Source organism: Halictus rubicundus, chromosome 4 (genome assembly GCF_050948215.1).
Source record: "Halictus rubicundus isolate RS-2024b chromosome 4, iyHalRubi1_principal, whole genome shotgun sequence".
Classification (NCBI taxonomy): Eukaryota; Metazoa; Arthropoda; class Insecta; order Hymenoptera; family Halictidae; genus Halictus; species Halictus rubicundus.
In genome coordinates, this window is record NC_135152.1 from 15,439,363 (window position 1) to 15,456,483 (window position 17,121).

Consider the following 17,121-nt stretch of genomic DNA (forward strand, 5'->3'; position numbering starts at 1 on the left):
GCACCGTTCCGACACAGATAGCAGTATAAACACGATCCGTAAACAACAGCCCGTATTCTTATTTAAATTTTTCTTGTAATATGTAATAATTATTGTTTCATATATAAAGATCATATATTCCAGGCATCGTCATATGTCTAATATGTTTATGTAGTTGATCAAAACAAAAGAATATAAACTATGTATGTACATCGAGATGAAAAAAATATATATATAAAAATAATAATTAATGCATAAGTATATGTAATATACAATAATACAGGTGAAGAGTTAAATACATTTTAAATGTATTATTGATTATACCACGGCTGTCTCTTTAGACCCAACCGTGTAGCTATTATCTGATTATATTTCATTCGTTTGTTTAGTTATCGTTACATTATTTCGTCAGTCTATAATTTAGTGACAAATTAGGTTATAGAAGTACGCAGCGTTGTGGTACTGTCTCGAGTAGATTTAATTTTCTAGTGATATTGCCATAACAATTCCTCCTTATTGGTCGATTTTCTAGTGAAATTATCACAAAATTGTAAAAAGGTAAAGAGAATGGAAGAAAATGGTGTAACTCATTTTGATATCAAATCTTTTCTTCCATTTTCTACTATCCTTTTCAACTACTAAATTTATAATTTTTTCCTTTAATGTATATTTCCCTACGGTTCAAGTAACGTGATCGTTCTGAGTTTTTGGACTCATAACGGTTACGGACTCTGGTGATCGGAACTTCCAATTCGGATGCATACATATGTAGAGAGCTGCTATGTACTATTGTATGTGCACATGTATACCTATTTTTGTATTAGTTTTTAATACCAGAGAATTTTCACTGTGTTGATATATACTACACATTTTTTAGTTATCATGTCGAGTCATTTATTAAAATGTGTAAGATATCAAGCACAGTTTTCGGAAAATGTAATTTTTAATCAAAGAAAGAAACTTAGAAGTTTAACAACTTTGTATCAAAGTGATCCATTATATGTTGAAACAAGGTTAGTTTTTTGAATCTGGTAAAGTAACTTTATCCACGTGATTTACAATCAATTATATATTGTTAGGAATATGTTGTTATCATCATCAAGAGAAGAAGTAGAGAAAAATAAAAGAAAAGGTAGAGCAATAAGGAATTCCTGCAAGATATCAGATAAAATATTGTGGCCTAGATCACTTAAAAAAGCTGAAATTGAAAATATATTACAAAATGTTATGTCTGAAGGTATATAATGTGTGTGTGATTGATATCATCATATTTATTATACATGCTACATTTAATTGTAAACAAGGGTATAAAACTAAGATACGTTTTATCTCATTTTAAGTTTGTAAATATTATACTTATAATGTAAAGTAGAATTCCCATTAAACAGCATGCTCGAGACCAAGGCAGTCCCGAATAATCAATATTTAGAATTACAGAACTATCCGTAAGATTATAAACAACTATTTTCTGGCAAGTTTAATATACTCTCTTAAATCTGAATTTTATGACTCACTATGAGAGGAATAAAACTACAGTTACATTAGAATCGAATAGTTGAATTACAACAGATAAAACTATAGTTATGTATGAATCAAACTGTTGAATTGCAACAGTTGTCAAAGAATGGTCAAGACAAATGTGCCAGTGAATCAGGAATTTTTAATAATTAGAATTCTATTGTAATCTTGTAATTACTTATGGATGTATAAAAATATGATGTCTTATATTAGCAGTATTATTCTTTATAATATAAAACAATAATTTATTAGTTTATTATGAATGTGATTTTTATTTTAGATGATATACATACCTCTGAGGCTCTTACACTACTCAAATGCTGTAATAAAATATTTGATTGTTTACCATCAAAGAGGCTTCAATTTGTAGAATATTTATGGAGTCATTTATCTGTGTGCAGTATGTTTTTAAGAATGCGAATGTATATATGTAATTAATATGAAAATGTTTCACATAGAGTTGAATAGTTTCAGGAGAGATATATCTCTTAATTTCATGATTTTTTAGCGTATGTAGGTTAACACATTTTTTGTAATGAATATCAGGATGCATCAACCGGTGCAATATAAGGTACATACTTCTATTAAAAGAAACAGTAATGAGTTCCATGTGTTTTCTATATGTTCACCTACAAAAAAGCTATTAATATCGTAATGTGCCCCTCCTCCCCTCAATACTATTCAACTTTACTTAAGACATTTTTTGCTTCAAATAATTACAGTCATGTAAATTGAAGTGGTAATACCTGGTGAACTACCCTATATATATTTAAATAATTTATAGATGTTCCATTGGATGTTGATCATTATAATGAACGCTTAAAACTTTATTTAAAAAGTGACTATGATTTTTCACCTATGGATATGTTGAAAGAGATGAAGAGCAAAGGAATCTGCCCAAATACTACAACATATGAGCGTTGTATTGAGTACTTCTGCAGGAAAGGAAAGATTAAGTGTACAAATCCACTTTTAAATGAGTTGAGTAATCAAAATATAACAATGACTGAGGATATGTATAATTCATTGATATGGGGATATTATCAAAATGGGTAAATATGTATTACAATTAATTACAAATTATATTTGATTATATGAATTATTCTGAATTACAATGTGATTGGTTTAACTTGAAATGTTCAAATATTTTGGAAAATATAAATTATACGAAAAATGTTTCAGACGAAAGTTATATAATGTCATATACAGTGTTCTTTGACCTTGTAATGATCTTACAATATCTTGTAATAAAAATTTTGTACATATCTTTCAGTGAGATTGAAACAGCACTAGAAATCTTTAATACACGAATCCAAAGTTCTACACAAAAGAATGAAACATATAGCGTTTATATGTGCATTAATGCAGAAGAAAATAAATTTCAGAACATTAAAGAAGCACTTCAAACGTGTCATCTACGTAACATAAGACTTTCCAATGAAGACATTCTAAATGTAGTTTATAGATTAACAGTAAACAATTACACAAAACATATTGATGAAGTAAGTATTTCTTAAGATTTCAATAGGAAAAATTAGTCTTATACATATTGGGACATGACAACTCAGAAATTTTTTGTTGTAGATAATATTGTATCTTCAGAACATAACACCACTGTCAAGTGATGAAATTCATATTATACTAAAGTTAATGTATATTAATCGAATAGACATAGTCCAAAAAATACTTTTATATTTCAAGGATCAGTATATTTCAAAGTTGTTTATACAAAATTTAGTTTATCATAATACGGTGAGACAAAGTATTATATTTCTCCTTGTATTGACTATAATATTTTTGCATGGTTACTCACAAAAAATAATAAATATTTTATTTTAGGATGTTTATACCATTATCGACATGTGCAATTTTCTAGATAATAATGATCTATGCAAAAACTCTGTGAACTGGGCATTGTACTATTCATATTTCAGAAATGATGATCTATGTTTCCCTTTGCTTAAAATATATAAACGTAATCATACAATAAAACCACATTTCTTTTGGCCAATGCTAGTAAGAAAGGCAAACGTATACGACGTAAAAGGTGTGCATTTTTAAAAAAAATATATTTAAAATTTTTGTACTTTATAGGTATCATAAAGGTTTAACACAAGGTTTTGTCAAGTAATAATATATTTTTTTTTATTTGCAGGCTTATTCAATATTCTCAAGATCATGATTAATGATTTTAACATATCACCTTGTGTTCGTACACTTCGTGACTATATTCTACCATATCTCTTTGGAAATTGCCAAGAGGCAAGAAAACTGTTGATAACATATGGAATAGATAAAATAATAGTAGACAATGCTTTTGTGATGATGTACATAAAGGAATTAAAAACGCAGAATGCTGCATACTATGGTAAATGTTATAGATTTATGTTAACTATATTAAATACGATAAGTAAATAATAGTTATTTTCCGATGTAGCTAAGGTATTTCCTGGCCCATATTTGCACAAATACATAGCAACCGAAGTGAAGAATGCTTTCGTTAAGTCAGATGATACAGAAAATCTTACCTTCATCAGTAGTCGTTTAGTAGAGGACAACGTTGAAAATGTAAACACAGTGTACAGTGAAGAAGCAATAACATCCACATCTATCGAGAAACTACTGTTGGACATCATGGCTGATGATCTTATAACGAAAGTTCGCTTCAAAAAGGTGTGAACACTTTTTTTTCTATTTTTTTTTAAACAAAAATCTTATAGCACATTAACGTGTTTAATATTTTGTTAATTTCATACAACTTTCCATTCAGGTCGCATAAGCCGCTAATTGTCCACATTATTGTACCTATTATACATATATCCATGCATATATATATATGCTTTATATATATATATATATATATATATATATATATATATATATATGTGTTTATAAAATTAAAAAAATAGTTATCATAAGATGAAGGCATAAAATAGAAAATGCATTATAGACCAACACATATGCTTTTATTCGAAAAATATAAAATTAAAGAGACACAGTATTTCTTTTCGTAGAACATTATTAAAATGGTCTGAGCAAAAAGTCTCTCACGTAGCTTACCGATTGTACTAAGATTTGTAATTTATTATAAAAAGTTATAAGAATTAGATGTCTAATAATGTTTTAATGCTTTTTGCAGATAGTAACCCATTTAGAAACAGAAAGAATTCAACTAACACCTGAAACAACGCAAAGGTTACGTCGATATATAGGATTAAATATGGCAAATTTTACAAGGCCTACATTTCAAGAAGTGCCAAGAAAAGGGTACAATCGTATGTTTGATTAAAGAAAGAACTATTTTAGATTTTAATAATGCGAACAATTATTTCGAAGGATTAGTATATTGGGATTAGTATTACTTACGTCAATTTATATGTATTCTAGGAATAAATACAAATCAAGTAATGTAAATGAGAATGAAACTAGCAATGTTTAAGTGATTCACTGAAAAGTAAATAAGTAAGTATCCATAATTCATATTAATATACAACCAATATTTAAAAATCTTTTTCAGAATAAATATTTGCCACTCGTGTAAAAATTTATTTCACTATAACTCTTACAGACATATGTTATAATAATTACATCAGAGATATCCAGAAAACCATCTGGGGAACTTCATTTGTAAATAAAACCATGTCAGGTATTAGAATTTTTAAGAAACGAAGAGTTGTATGTATGTGAATAATTACGTACGTAAATACGTGTAGCTAATGTAAAACTAGCTATCAATTTTATAGTCTACGAAAGTGTAAAAAATGAACATAATCAATAATGTGTTTTCAAAATGTCATCATTTTCTAAAATTTCGTTATTCTTCGTTTGCGGTACAAGAAATTAAATTCATTTTTCGTGAAAATGAGAAGAACTGTTGACATTTTCGTAGCCATTTAAATACTTTTTTCACAGATGCAGTTGATCTCTTATAACAGGCTCAATGTTTTTTTACCTCTGTGTAGAAATTTGTATATTTTGATAAAATATATATCAAAATATTTGCAGAAGTCCGACAAAAAATATTGCACTCTAGACAAAAATACCCGTTTGAGCATTTCTAGTAGCCTATGTTCATTGGCAGAGTTCATTATAATCACAATTACAAATATTTTGTGAAATAAACAATATAATGAAAATTTTAATTGACTGGTGACATTGTCTTCCTCTTGATATTTTCTTCAGTACACATAGAACAAGACGTACTTATTGGAGTTCATGATAATTAACGTTCAAATTCTCTTGCCTTGTTTTTTATTATCTATAAGATAAATGGTATAAGAATGTTATCAGACAATGTGTAGTCAATTCTAGATTGAAGTGGGAGTAAGAATGGTCATCTGCGTAAATAAAGTTATTTTAAGCAAATTCATTATTTATTATATTTTTCTTCTTTTTATTGTTTACATTATGTCGTACTTTTTTTTTAATGAGGGGTATGAAGAATAATATTAATCCACTAACAGTAATCATAGCACCAGCGGTGTAGAATCCAGGATCATAAGACTTCAGCTCATCGTACAGACATCCTAGGAAAATACAAATGATACTGATGCATTAGATGTCTCAAGGTTATAATTATTATAAAATTATACCTGCAATAGGCGGTCCTAAAAGTGATGCAAAACCTTGGAATAATAAAAGCAAACCAAAAGCGTTTGTGAGATGTTGCAAACCCAGTAAATCTACTAAAAGTACAGATGTAAGGCCGACATAAGCTCCAGATGTAAATCCAAATACAGAAGAATAAATTGCGAAGGTTGTAAATGAGGTACATTCTGTACTAAGAATCGTTGCTAGAAAATTATAAGACACTAGTAAATTAGTATTTTTGGAGAACAAAATGAATATCACATAAACATACAACATATCAGAATTTCGCTAAAATCGCAAACATGATTCCATTGAGAAGAAATTATTTCTACGCAAAATAAATGAAGGAAAGCGCATAGTTTATAAATATTTCTTGCGAAGTTCAAAATCTGTATATATCAGATAGTGATGGTTCTTTTTAATAATTAATAGATTACAAATAAACATACCGAGGCCACATATGGTAAGGCATAAGTTGTATATTAATAATCGATTAACCCATGGTTTATCAGATATGTATCCTAATACTATACGACCCACAGTATTAGCAATTCCAATTATTGCAAGGAGATAACTCGCATTTGTTTTATCAATCCCTTGTTCCTCTGCTTGAGGCTGTATAAATATGATACCATTAATTATAATTTTCTTTACCATGTTCTTCTATAAGAAAAATGCAATTTATATACATACCAATACATATACATATGGTACATTGAATCCAATACTGGTACAGAAATTAGAGAAGGTAAATAAAATAAATACTGGATCCTTTAATATAGATATATCCAGTATTTTATGAAAGTTACCTATATTTTCTTCACAGTTACCATTAGGTAATTTACCATCTGTCTTTGCAAATTCCATACAATTAGGTAAATTCTTTAAAGATCCACGAATATGATTGTTTTCTTCACTATATTTCTGAGTTAAATTTGGTCTGGGAATAAAAGAATAATAATGTTAATATTTATATGGTTAATATATATGTGGGAGTTGAATAATTAACAACAAAAAGGAATTATAGAAACAAATACTGACATTTCTTTTTGAACGTGTCCTAAGTTTTCTTCATGTAATCCATCTTTTAGTATCAAAGTAGGCTGACTGATGGTGGATATTACTCCAACACTATTGCTTTCCTTTTGGAAAGCAACTATATGTGCATTTGAATTTTCTTTAACATTATTCACCCTCGACGTATCCTACAAGAATTACTGTTTTAATGGTACAATATACGAAATCCAGACTTCTCAGTACACAAAGTATTCTCAGCATACAGTATACATGAAGTATTCTCGTTGAACACAAGTCTTTCAATTTTTCATTCTGAGAAGCATCCTAATTGTATTTACATGAACTTTTCTTAATCGTCTATACGATATGTAACATGTAACGACATTTTACATAATTATAATTCTAATAATAATACATACAAGAGTCCTGTACCTCTGGAGAACCTCTCTTCCGCGATTTTTTCTGTTCGATGGGCCTGAAAAGGGCTCCGAGAACGATGCAATTTAAAACAATGCCGGAACAGATCATAATTGTTCCTCTCCATCCGTACGACGCTATCAAGTATTCTAGACATGGAGCAAAGACTAAGGTACCTAATCCGGAGCCACACACTGCGATTCCCGTGGCAAGTGAACGATACTTTTCAAAATAGCATGACACGCTTACGATCGCCGGCAAGTAGATCAAGCCGAAACCGAAACCTGCAAAATGGTTGTACATAATAATTTGTAACGTACTTAAATTTGACAAGCACACATGATTTATTCATGAAACATTTAATACAGAATAAACGCGTCTCTCCGATTATATACCGTAAACAAGATGGAAAATAAATAACTGATGAAAAATATATGGATTTTATTGAAAACATTTCATAGAAACAAGATCTGCTCAACCCCTAATTTTTCTCATTATTTTCCTTCAAGCAAATAGAAGAAAGAATTTACTGATATAAGCATTAAAATTTTATTCGCAATTAAGTTCACACTGTTCTATCGTTTAGAAGAATCGTACGCTCAATCGTCGTGGAAAATTCGAAAATGGAGGAAAAAATAGAAATGAAAAGAAAAACAGAAAAAAAAATTAGAAATCAGCTTAATTAAATTTTGTTCTCAAGAAAAGTATATTTCTCACTTCACCTGCACCAATGCCGATTGTAAAGTATAATGTAATGATGTTGCGGGCCCACATGCTCGCCAATAAGCACGAACTCGCTAATATGGACCCAGCAATAGTAACTGCTCTACATCCGAATTTATTTACGAGACAGCCCGATATTGGACCTGTAATCGAAATTGTTTACACTATTATTCCGTTAACAGACGATAGGATAAAATCGTGGTAAAAGAATTTACCTGAACACAGTGTGACTCCTACTAATATCGACGCAACCCATGCTGTTGCACCTTTTCCACCCTCAAAATAGTACAGGAATTCCAAGTAAAAGACACCGAAGGAATACGTAATACCATCCGCTAAAGTAGCAAACATCATTCATAGTATTAATTATAATAACGATAACACTAATAAAGCTAATACTTAACTAAGTTTATTAGAATATAAAAAATGAAAAGAACAGGAACGTATATATAACGAAGAGAAAATAAAAAGTATAGGAACATAAGGAATATGTTAATTAACAAATATAACAAATATAGTTTAAAAATTAAAAAAATAATCTAAATAAAAATGAAACGAATAAATCGATCTAAGGCAAAACAGATTTTGCCATATGGAAATATTTTCCATATTTGCAGTTAACTGTAACAAAATATGTGCACAGTGAATTAACGAATTGTTAAATGTATTGGTAATTGGTCCACTATGACTCCGATATATTAAAAAAAGAAATACGACGATATGTTCTAGATTGGAAAAAGGATAAATAAGCAAAGTTTACCCTATTTGTTATCATTGTTCGATCTTCTCCTAATATTCTACTTCTCCTTATTGTAAACCATCGTCATATATTCGGATAAAATGGGGCGCGTGTTTATGCATAATTGTAGTCGTTTAACTTCTTCGCGACGGATCTTTGTTCAATAAAAGATATAATAATTACTTTCAAAATTGTAGAATGAGCCTCCTCAGGTCTTATAATGGAAGTTGTGTAGCAGCAATAGAGTGAAGCTGAATAATAGGACTATAGATAAATATCTATATTTGGAAATAAATATCTCGGCTATATTTGAGAAAATTAATTTAGGCTGCGTCATAGTTCATTCACACGTATGGTGTTACCAGTCACGTCACAGATAAAGAATGTTGAATGAATTCTTTTTAATCTCTAATACACGTGGCAAGAAAAATTTGGTTTTCATATCTCGTTGCATCCAACCAAATTGTGTTACAATTAGCGTCAGACTAATAGAAAACGTTATGAAGTGAACCATTAATATTCAATTATCCCATGTACCTTCCGGGACCCATGGGTAATTGCAATTACTACGGGGGCATGCAATTACTATGCCTATATTAATTATACTTATTTTTAAAGCATAATGAATATTAAAAAAGAGATGTTAAATTTTTTTCATTAGAATCAGTTAATACATATATACATTCTATGTCTCTTTTTTAAATATTCATTGTGCTTTAAAAATAGGTATAATTAATACAGTAATAGGTACCGCCACAGTAATTGGGTCGCTTAGTCCAGCTCTGTTAACATAAGCATAGCGAATAAAGCGGGATGAATCAAATAATATTTCGAAAGTAGATAGTGTTTCGCTTTGTAGAATGGATATAGCACAAGCGGCGAACGGTACAAAGTATAACGTTCGTATCGCGCTATGATTTTACGTATCGCGATGATACTGTCACGCATAATCAAAACTCGCTGCGAGTGAATACGCATTCGTGCGTATGGTAATAGCGAAGGAAGCATATCAACCTACGATGACTCAATAATTGTTAGCGGTGGTTCAATTGGCAGTCGCAGAAATGAATGGTTCATTGTACGAACTCAGTAGTTAATTAAAAGAATGTTCTAATGTCTAAACGTCTGAAAGTATCAACCTTCTTGTTTGCACATTTTTCGAGTTAAAAAATTATTTATATCAATTAAATACACTGCACACACAATCGAATATCATTTCCTATGAGCAGACTATGCGCTCTCACGGAAGCATGAATTCTTCGGCGTTAATTCATAAAAACAGGAAGTGGACGGTTTATTTATCTTGTTAAACGTTCGAAGAAGTTAGAAGAAACAGAAATCTAAGCACATGTATTTCGATACAATATGTAGGGTAAGAGACCCAATTATTGTGGGAGTACCAATTACTGTGCCTATATTAATTATACTTATTTTTAAAGCATAATAAACATATATTAACTGATTTTAATCTCTTTTTTAATATTCATTATGGTTTAAAAACAAGCGCGGTAATTGGTACCCCCACAGTAATTGGGTCCCTTACCCTGTATATGCAGTAAATATGGAAATATTGTTCTGAATCTTAATGTGATTCAGTGAAAGTATTTTTTCCTTGCGTCAAAGTCATCGCGGAGATTCTATTTTCCTTATCATGCTGTTATTGATGACGATAACCCCGTTACTCTAATTTTCCCGACTCTGTTGAACTTTCCTACGATGTCCAAGTTTTCGTTTAGCCTCGGGGAAAATTTTACGGATACGCGATGGATCATATGTTAACAATAAAAGTTCGTTCATCGTCGAAATTTTTCTTTTATTTTAATGATGTAGATAAGTAGCTTGAGTGTATGATAGAGTGTATGGTTCAATTCATATATAATGTCAAGGTCCTTGCTTTCTTTTGCTCTGTTCAACATATTATCGATCTTACAAAATATATAAACGATGAGCATTAACTAATAAATATTGTCATACTTGCTATTTAGTAAGTTTACTAAATTCCGAAATACACGGTTGAGTATAGTCAATATCAATTTACAAGCTTCTAATTAATTTGTCGATGAAACAGATATATGTTGTAAAACACAAGACGATGTGAAAATAACGCCTTGTGTGTGAATCACGAGTTTGACTCGCTTCGCAATGCTTACTAATCTACCATACGTTGATTGCAAGTCTAATGATGATTATATTCGCCATGTAAAACGAGTTTGGAAACGCATTGGAATTTCATTTATGGTCATTTCCGATTCACAGTTTCCGCAAAGAATGCAATTGACGCTTCAAAACTGTGATCCAAGAGATTTGTTGTGTATTGCGAATGAATATACACGATTAGATTACCGATCTTTAGGCATTTATGGCTTCTGAAAATTTTCAAAAAATGCTAGGGATTCTAATACGATTTCTATTTATTTCAGACCTGCAAATGCTGCTACCACTGAGAATAAGATTCGACTTGATCCCGCCCTCTTCAAATTCGTCTACAAAAATTTGATTCGTCTATACATGACAATCAAGTCTAGAATTTATTCTGCGATTATAGCACAAATTGCCGCGCGAAACAAAGAATCGGTCCCAACACCTTTCACTTTGAAGCCGACAAGATTTCTCAAAGAGATCAAAATTTCGTTCGACATCTGTAGTCAGATATTTGTCACTATAATTGATTTTTTTTTTTTGCATTTGCATAAAACCCCCGAATGACCAGATTCAGTATAATAGTTGCACACCCCTCTGCGCGACGCTGGATCGACAGCGACCGATTAAAACTTTCGTTTCATCATTATCGCGTATTTCGTCCTTGACTGCAACTAATCAAGGTAAATATTTATAGAAATCGTTCTGCGTGCGTGCGGCCGCTATTGAGAAATTAAAAAATAACTGGTGGCTCAGATAAATAAGCTTGCACGAAAATCGCGAGCGAAAGCAAAATAATTCGCGCGCGCGATAACTTCGAGCGCAAGGTCCCTTTTTTTCTTTTCATCGAATGATTACACGTTGATAAATATCATCGTTTTTTCTGTGTACATTCTTATAATGCACGTATGTTTTAATAATTTCCGCGTTCGATTGCACTCTGTTTTGGAAACTCGATCGTCGATTCATCGTCGAGCTATGAACACGTGTTGCAGTTCGGAGCTCTTAGTTTCAAGGAAAGCCGACAATCTCGAATATTGCCCTTTCTTCCGTTGTCGTTGTTCGTAGATAGCAAGTTCATAGATAATCTGTGGTCGGCTTTGTTTGAAGCGACGACGAGGAATACGTAGAGGAATCGCTCGATTAGTCCACGTCGACACGTTTCCTCGAGAACTTCAAACCCTGTCAGTCTCGATGAAATCATTCTTGCAGAATTAATCGAACGCATCGTAGAGACGTAAACTTGTTTATTAGACTGGTCCCTTTGCTTAGAATGTAAACGTAATTGCTAACGCTAATTTTCAAGAATCGCGATATTGCAGTGAAAAACGATGATAAATTTAAAAGAAAATTCTACTAGATTTTCTAGTAACACGGTAATGCTGAATAGAAAATGCAAAAACTGCGTGGACCTTTATTTTATTCTCGCTCCCATCTTTCGTCATAGTCGCCTGCAACGAATCTCCGTTCGTTTAGAAATCTAGACAATCCCGAATGTACGAGTCGTTTAAAATTGAAGAAATTGAAAAGTTGCACCAACGAAACGAAAATATTATCGTTGAAATTTTCCTAAGTGTAAAAGCTTTCCTTGCACTAGTCTAATCAGTCTATAAATGTGTGGTTTTGCATATAAGCTGATAGATCGTGCATGGTTATGTAAACAAAAATTTCGCAGTATCAATTTATGGTAGTTGTCGCACTACTGATAACATATTTTTAGTTACGTATAATAAACTTTCAATAAATCAGCAATTCGGTCACGCAGATACGGATACTTTTGTCCGTCCAATATATATATCTTAATGCCGTGATATATCGAGCAAAATTTAACGAAATTTATTGTCATTACGGATGTAACGACAGTTGAACAATTAGTATGTTTTTATAGAGCTGATCACACAAACGGTATGAAATCCGGATTGCTACAAGGGTGCGATACGCGACAGCAGATGCTCTTAATTAAATTGGATAATTTTCTGCATAGACGTAGAAAGCTCTTCGAAATGTGTTTCCCTCGAACGAAGAAATTCTTTTTCGTGTGTTCCTGTAAAGTTTCATCGAATTCACCAAAACTGCCAGTTTTGGGCTGAGAATTATCCACAGCCTTTGGGGGTATAAAACAATCGTTCTTTCTATAGGTAAATGTTTAAACTCACAGTCCAATGGTCAAAGCCGTTGCTCTCAGTTCGCGTACTGAAAGATTTAACTATTTTTACCGTGGTGGCGGTGTCGATCGCGAAATTCATACAACTTTTACGAATCCAACAGTTCACTCATGCCGTACAGCCGTATCGCGTGTACCATTTTACGGGAGCAGTGTACCGTAATAACTAAAGATATCATTTATCCGATTAACACGACCAAAACGGGATCAAAACGGCCGTCGGAATCGAAGTCGCGATAAAATTTCGCGAACGGGAACAAGAAAAAGCACGATCCGCCAGAAATAAAGTATCATACAAAGTGTTCATGGAATATATGCAAACGAATGATTGAGCATAGAGGAATTAACGACGTATTCTCGTCTGGTCGCAAACGAAAGTAATAAGAGTAAAAGTGAAACTCATATGTAGTGACCAACGTGTGAATTTGAAAGAGAAACTCGCTCAATTTCGTTTAAACGGATCAGCTGAGGAAACGTAAGTTGATTTTGATAACCGCGTCATTCGATCAACTCAAAAGTTCCACAATTCTTCGCGGACTCCTCGAAACGATAAAAATAATTTATCGCAACTGTAAGGCGTTCCGCGTTTTCTTGATTTTCTTCCCTTTCTCGTAACCCCAACGTGTTCAAAACAACATTAACAGCGTAAAATGATGTTTTCGAACAGAAAAAAAAACGTATAAAAATCTATGCGAAAAATTTGGAAAGATGTTAGAGTGACATTGACATCTGTTTTCTTTATTTTTAATTATTCAATAGAATCTTACCACGATTTCTTAAGATGGGTAGGATAAGAGGACCAATTACTGTGGGGGTACCAATTACCGCGTTTATGTTTAAACCATAATGAATACTAAAAAAGAGATTAAAATCAGTTAATATATGTCCATTATGCTTTAAAAATAAGTATGATTAATACAGGCACAGTAATTGGTACTCCCACAATAATGGGGTCCCTTACCCTACATATTGTATCGAAATAAGGCTGAAAATGAGATCAAGCTTATGTTACTGCTTTTTTAATTTAATAGAACCTGAAATCTATTTTACTGGTACTGAACAATTTCTACCAAGATGATATTCTAATAAAATAAAGAAAAGTTTAGTATAACATGAAAAATCAACTTAATTACCTATCACCAAATATTCTATTCACCGGCTAATACACTACCATAATTTCGCGATAATGCAATACTAACAAAGAGAAATGAACAATTACGCTGTGACATCTATTGCACAACTACCTGTTCTGTATTTTCCACGATAAGTCAATCATTACAGAATCATTCCTTGTCTGATAATACTATTATTGACAGTACTATGACCACCCCATCTTGTATATTTATTTCAATCGTTGCTAAAAAGCGAAAGTACTTACATTTTCTTATACAACACAGTACCATCAGTTACGAATGACAACCATGACAGTAACGTATAAAAGAATTCTTCTTGATTTACTTGTACTTAAGTGAATACCGAAATTGTCCAAATAATATAGACAAATATGAGTTAAACAATAGCGTTTCTTCTGTTGACAATCAACAAACAAATTAACTCAACTTTCTACAACAAATAAAGTATTATTTTAATCACTAATTTTCGAAGAAACGCTCTTAACCAGTTCACAAATTCACTTTGTCCATCTATTAAAACTCTTTTTGAATATTTGCTGCATAGGGTAAGGGGCCCAATTACTAAGCATAATGAATATTTAAAAAAAGATATATATATATATTAACTAATTTTAATGAAAAAAATTTAACATCTCTTTTTCTAATATTCATTATGCTTTACGTTCAAGCGGGATCAAACAATAAAATGCACATGCGCACAAACCTTTTGACACTAAACCCGCCGGACAAATGACCGGTCTCGGATTGTAAAGATTCATTTCCTAGGAAATAGTTGAATGTACACCTTAACGCAACCATATATTAAAATAAACGGATTTTGTGCTCGATAGGTTTAGCGTTAATCATTTAAAACCGAAAACGTGTTCGTTTGCGGCATTTTCGCGTTAGGACGTTCAACTTTTGTGTGAAAACGCTTCGGAAATTCGTGATGAGGTATCGTAAACGCCGTGAAATCGGCGGTTTCGAAATACAGTAAGAAAGAGAATCGGGTACATACTGATTACGTGGATTAAGAAGGACGCAAGGACCACCATGTATCCCCATCCTCCATCCGGCGGCAAGGGATGCTGCGCGGTGGTGTCCTTCGTGGTCTGGTCCATTTGTTCGCAGGCGACATTTTCGCTTGTACTTTTTTTTCCCAGCTTGTTTGTCTCGGTGGAGGAGCCGACGGCCGCGTGTGCCATGAGTTGCAATTGTTGGACTTGGCGAGCGTTGTTCCTCGCGATACCAAGTACCGCGCGTCAAGTTGGTGCTCATGGTGGAAGGGACCGAAACATGAGAGAAGGGGAGACCCCGACGGTCGCCGAAAAGCACGTTGCCGCACGTTGCCGCACAATTAAACCGGAAGAGGCTGGCAGTGGATCCAAACAAAAAAGTATTCGTACACTAAACATTCCGATTCTCGGAAAATTGTCGATACCCGTGGAAATTTCGTCAAAAACAAGAATACCGAAATAAGTTTGGAGTCATTTGAAAACTCGAAACTTCTACTTTCGCTGAACATCGATCACTTTCTTCTACGATGTTCTCGCATAATGCAGCGGCTGGAAAACTGAAGGCCCATTTTTCCTGAAAAATGCTATGAGTTGAAACTTTTGTAAAAATATTGGAAAATCTCTTTTCGTGGCTGAGTCCATCACAGATTTGAAGATTGATATCTTTCCTTTCCAACAACCTTTTAGAAATTGGTGTACGATTTTTTTTTTACTGATTTGTAGAACCAAAATGAAGAACAAGTATATCTTTCATTAAAAGCTTAATTAAACGGCCATTAAAAATCGTACATCGAGTTATTTTTACGTCGATGTAAAGGGGAGGCTTCTATTTCCAAACCTAACGTTGATTCATTCACGAAAGAAATTTTTTAATGGTATTAGAGACGCTTGAATTAATAGCATTTTCGAGGAAAGACATCTCTTCAGTTTTCTGCCCATTACATCGTGCAAAATCGTCTTAGGTAAAGATGAATGACAGTTTCTGAAAGTAGAAATCTCAAGCTTTACAATGAGACCAAGTTTATTGTAGTACTATTTATATTTGAACGAAATTATTAGTGTTCATATATTTTTTGGATCCACTGTGTTTTATTTCCAAAATGTGACCACGGTCACGAACAAAATGTCAAATTTCAACTACGCGTGGCACCCATAAAATATTTAATCCAAATATATTGGACTGTAATGTTTATTAAGCTCCTAAAAATTTCCATAAAGCTAATTATATTTTCGACTGACCTTTGCAAATATGTATTTTGAGGTTTTTTTTTAATGCTTGTGAAACTCGCAATTATTATTGGAATATTGAAATGGTTTACTAATAGACGTGATACTTTTATGAAAATTGTAACTGCTTTGGTTTACAAAAGTGTTTGCATAAAAAGAATAAAGTTTATCCATATTAATTGTATTTTTACACGTGATTAAAGTATAATTCTCAGGCATTGAATTTTGTTGACTGACACCTTTATTTTAATTATTTGAACCCATTTGTAATTCAATTAGATTAGTTTAATCAGCCGTGTGTACGAACACCTTTGCGGGCCTCTGTATGTATATATCTCGTAACGAAAAAAATATCTAAGTTAAATTATAGTTTCCGTTCTCAATTTTTCAGTTTCTTGAATGTTTAACTAATTATTGTCTTCGATTTAGGAAAATCGTCAGTTATAATGCTATGATAAAAGATGAGAAAGACATTGTAAT

At 32.1% G+C, this 17,121-nt stretch overlaps 2 protein-coding genes across 3 annotated transcripts; one reads left to right on the plus strand and one right to left on the minus strand.

The window, feature by feature from the left end:
- The first annotated feature begins 571 nt into the window (after window positions 1-571).
- On the plus strand, window positions 572-5,639 carry Bsf (bicoid stability factor). Its single transcript, XM_076787066.1, has 13 exons — window positions 572-992; window positions 1,059-1,216; window positions 1,778-1,897; window positions 2,282-2,549; window positions 2,771-2,999; window positions 3,082-3,249; window positions 3,337-3,544; window positions 3,653-3,865; window positions 3,935-4,170; window positions 4,637-4,764; window positions 4,885-4,959; window positions 5,066-5,327; window positions 5,410-5,639. The coding sequence occupies exons 1-11, from the start codon at window positions 862-864 to the stop codon at window positions 4,934-4,936; spliced, it is 1,911 nt and encodes a 636-aa protein (XP_076643181.1). The 5' UTR covers window positions 572-861; the 3' UTR covers window positions 4,937-4,959; window positions 5,066-5,327; window positions 5,410-5,639.
- Window positions 5,640-5,643: 4 nt separating this feature from the next.
- On the minus strand, window positions 5,644-15,961 carry LOC143353614 (monocarboxylate transporter 12-like). 2 transcript variants are annotated; one of them, XM_076787068.1, is made up of 10 exons: window positions 15,417-15,957; window positions 8,460-8,579; window positions 8,244-8,387; window positions 7,537-7,805; window positions 7,129-7,292; window positions 6,781-7,027; window positions 6,537-6,702; window positions 6,090-6,290; window positions 5,959-6,023; window positions 5,644-5,755 (listed from the first exon to the last, which is right to left on the minus strand). In XM_076787068.1, exons 1-10 carry the CDS (start codon window positions 15,601-15,603, stop codon window positions 5,720-5,722), a joined length of 1,599 nt encoding a protein of 532 aa, XP_076643183.1. In that variant the 5' UTR covers window positions 15,604-15,957; the 3' UTR covers window positions 5,644-5,719. The 2 variants fall into 2 exon arrangements, with proteins under 2 accessions (XP_076643183.1, XP_076643182.1); XM_076787067.1 differs by lacking the exon at window positions 5,644-5,755 and having other exon boundaries at window positions 5,812-6,023; window positions 15,417-15,961.
- Between the last annotated feature and the right edge of the window lie 1,160 nt (window positions 15,962-17,121).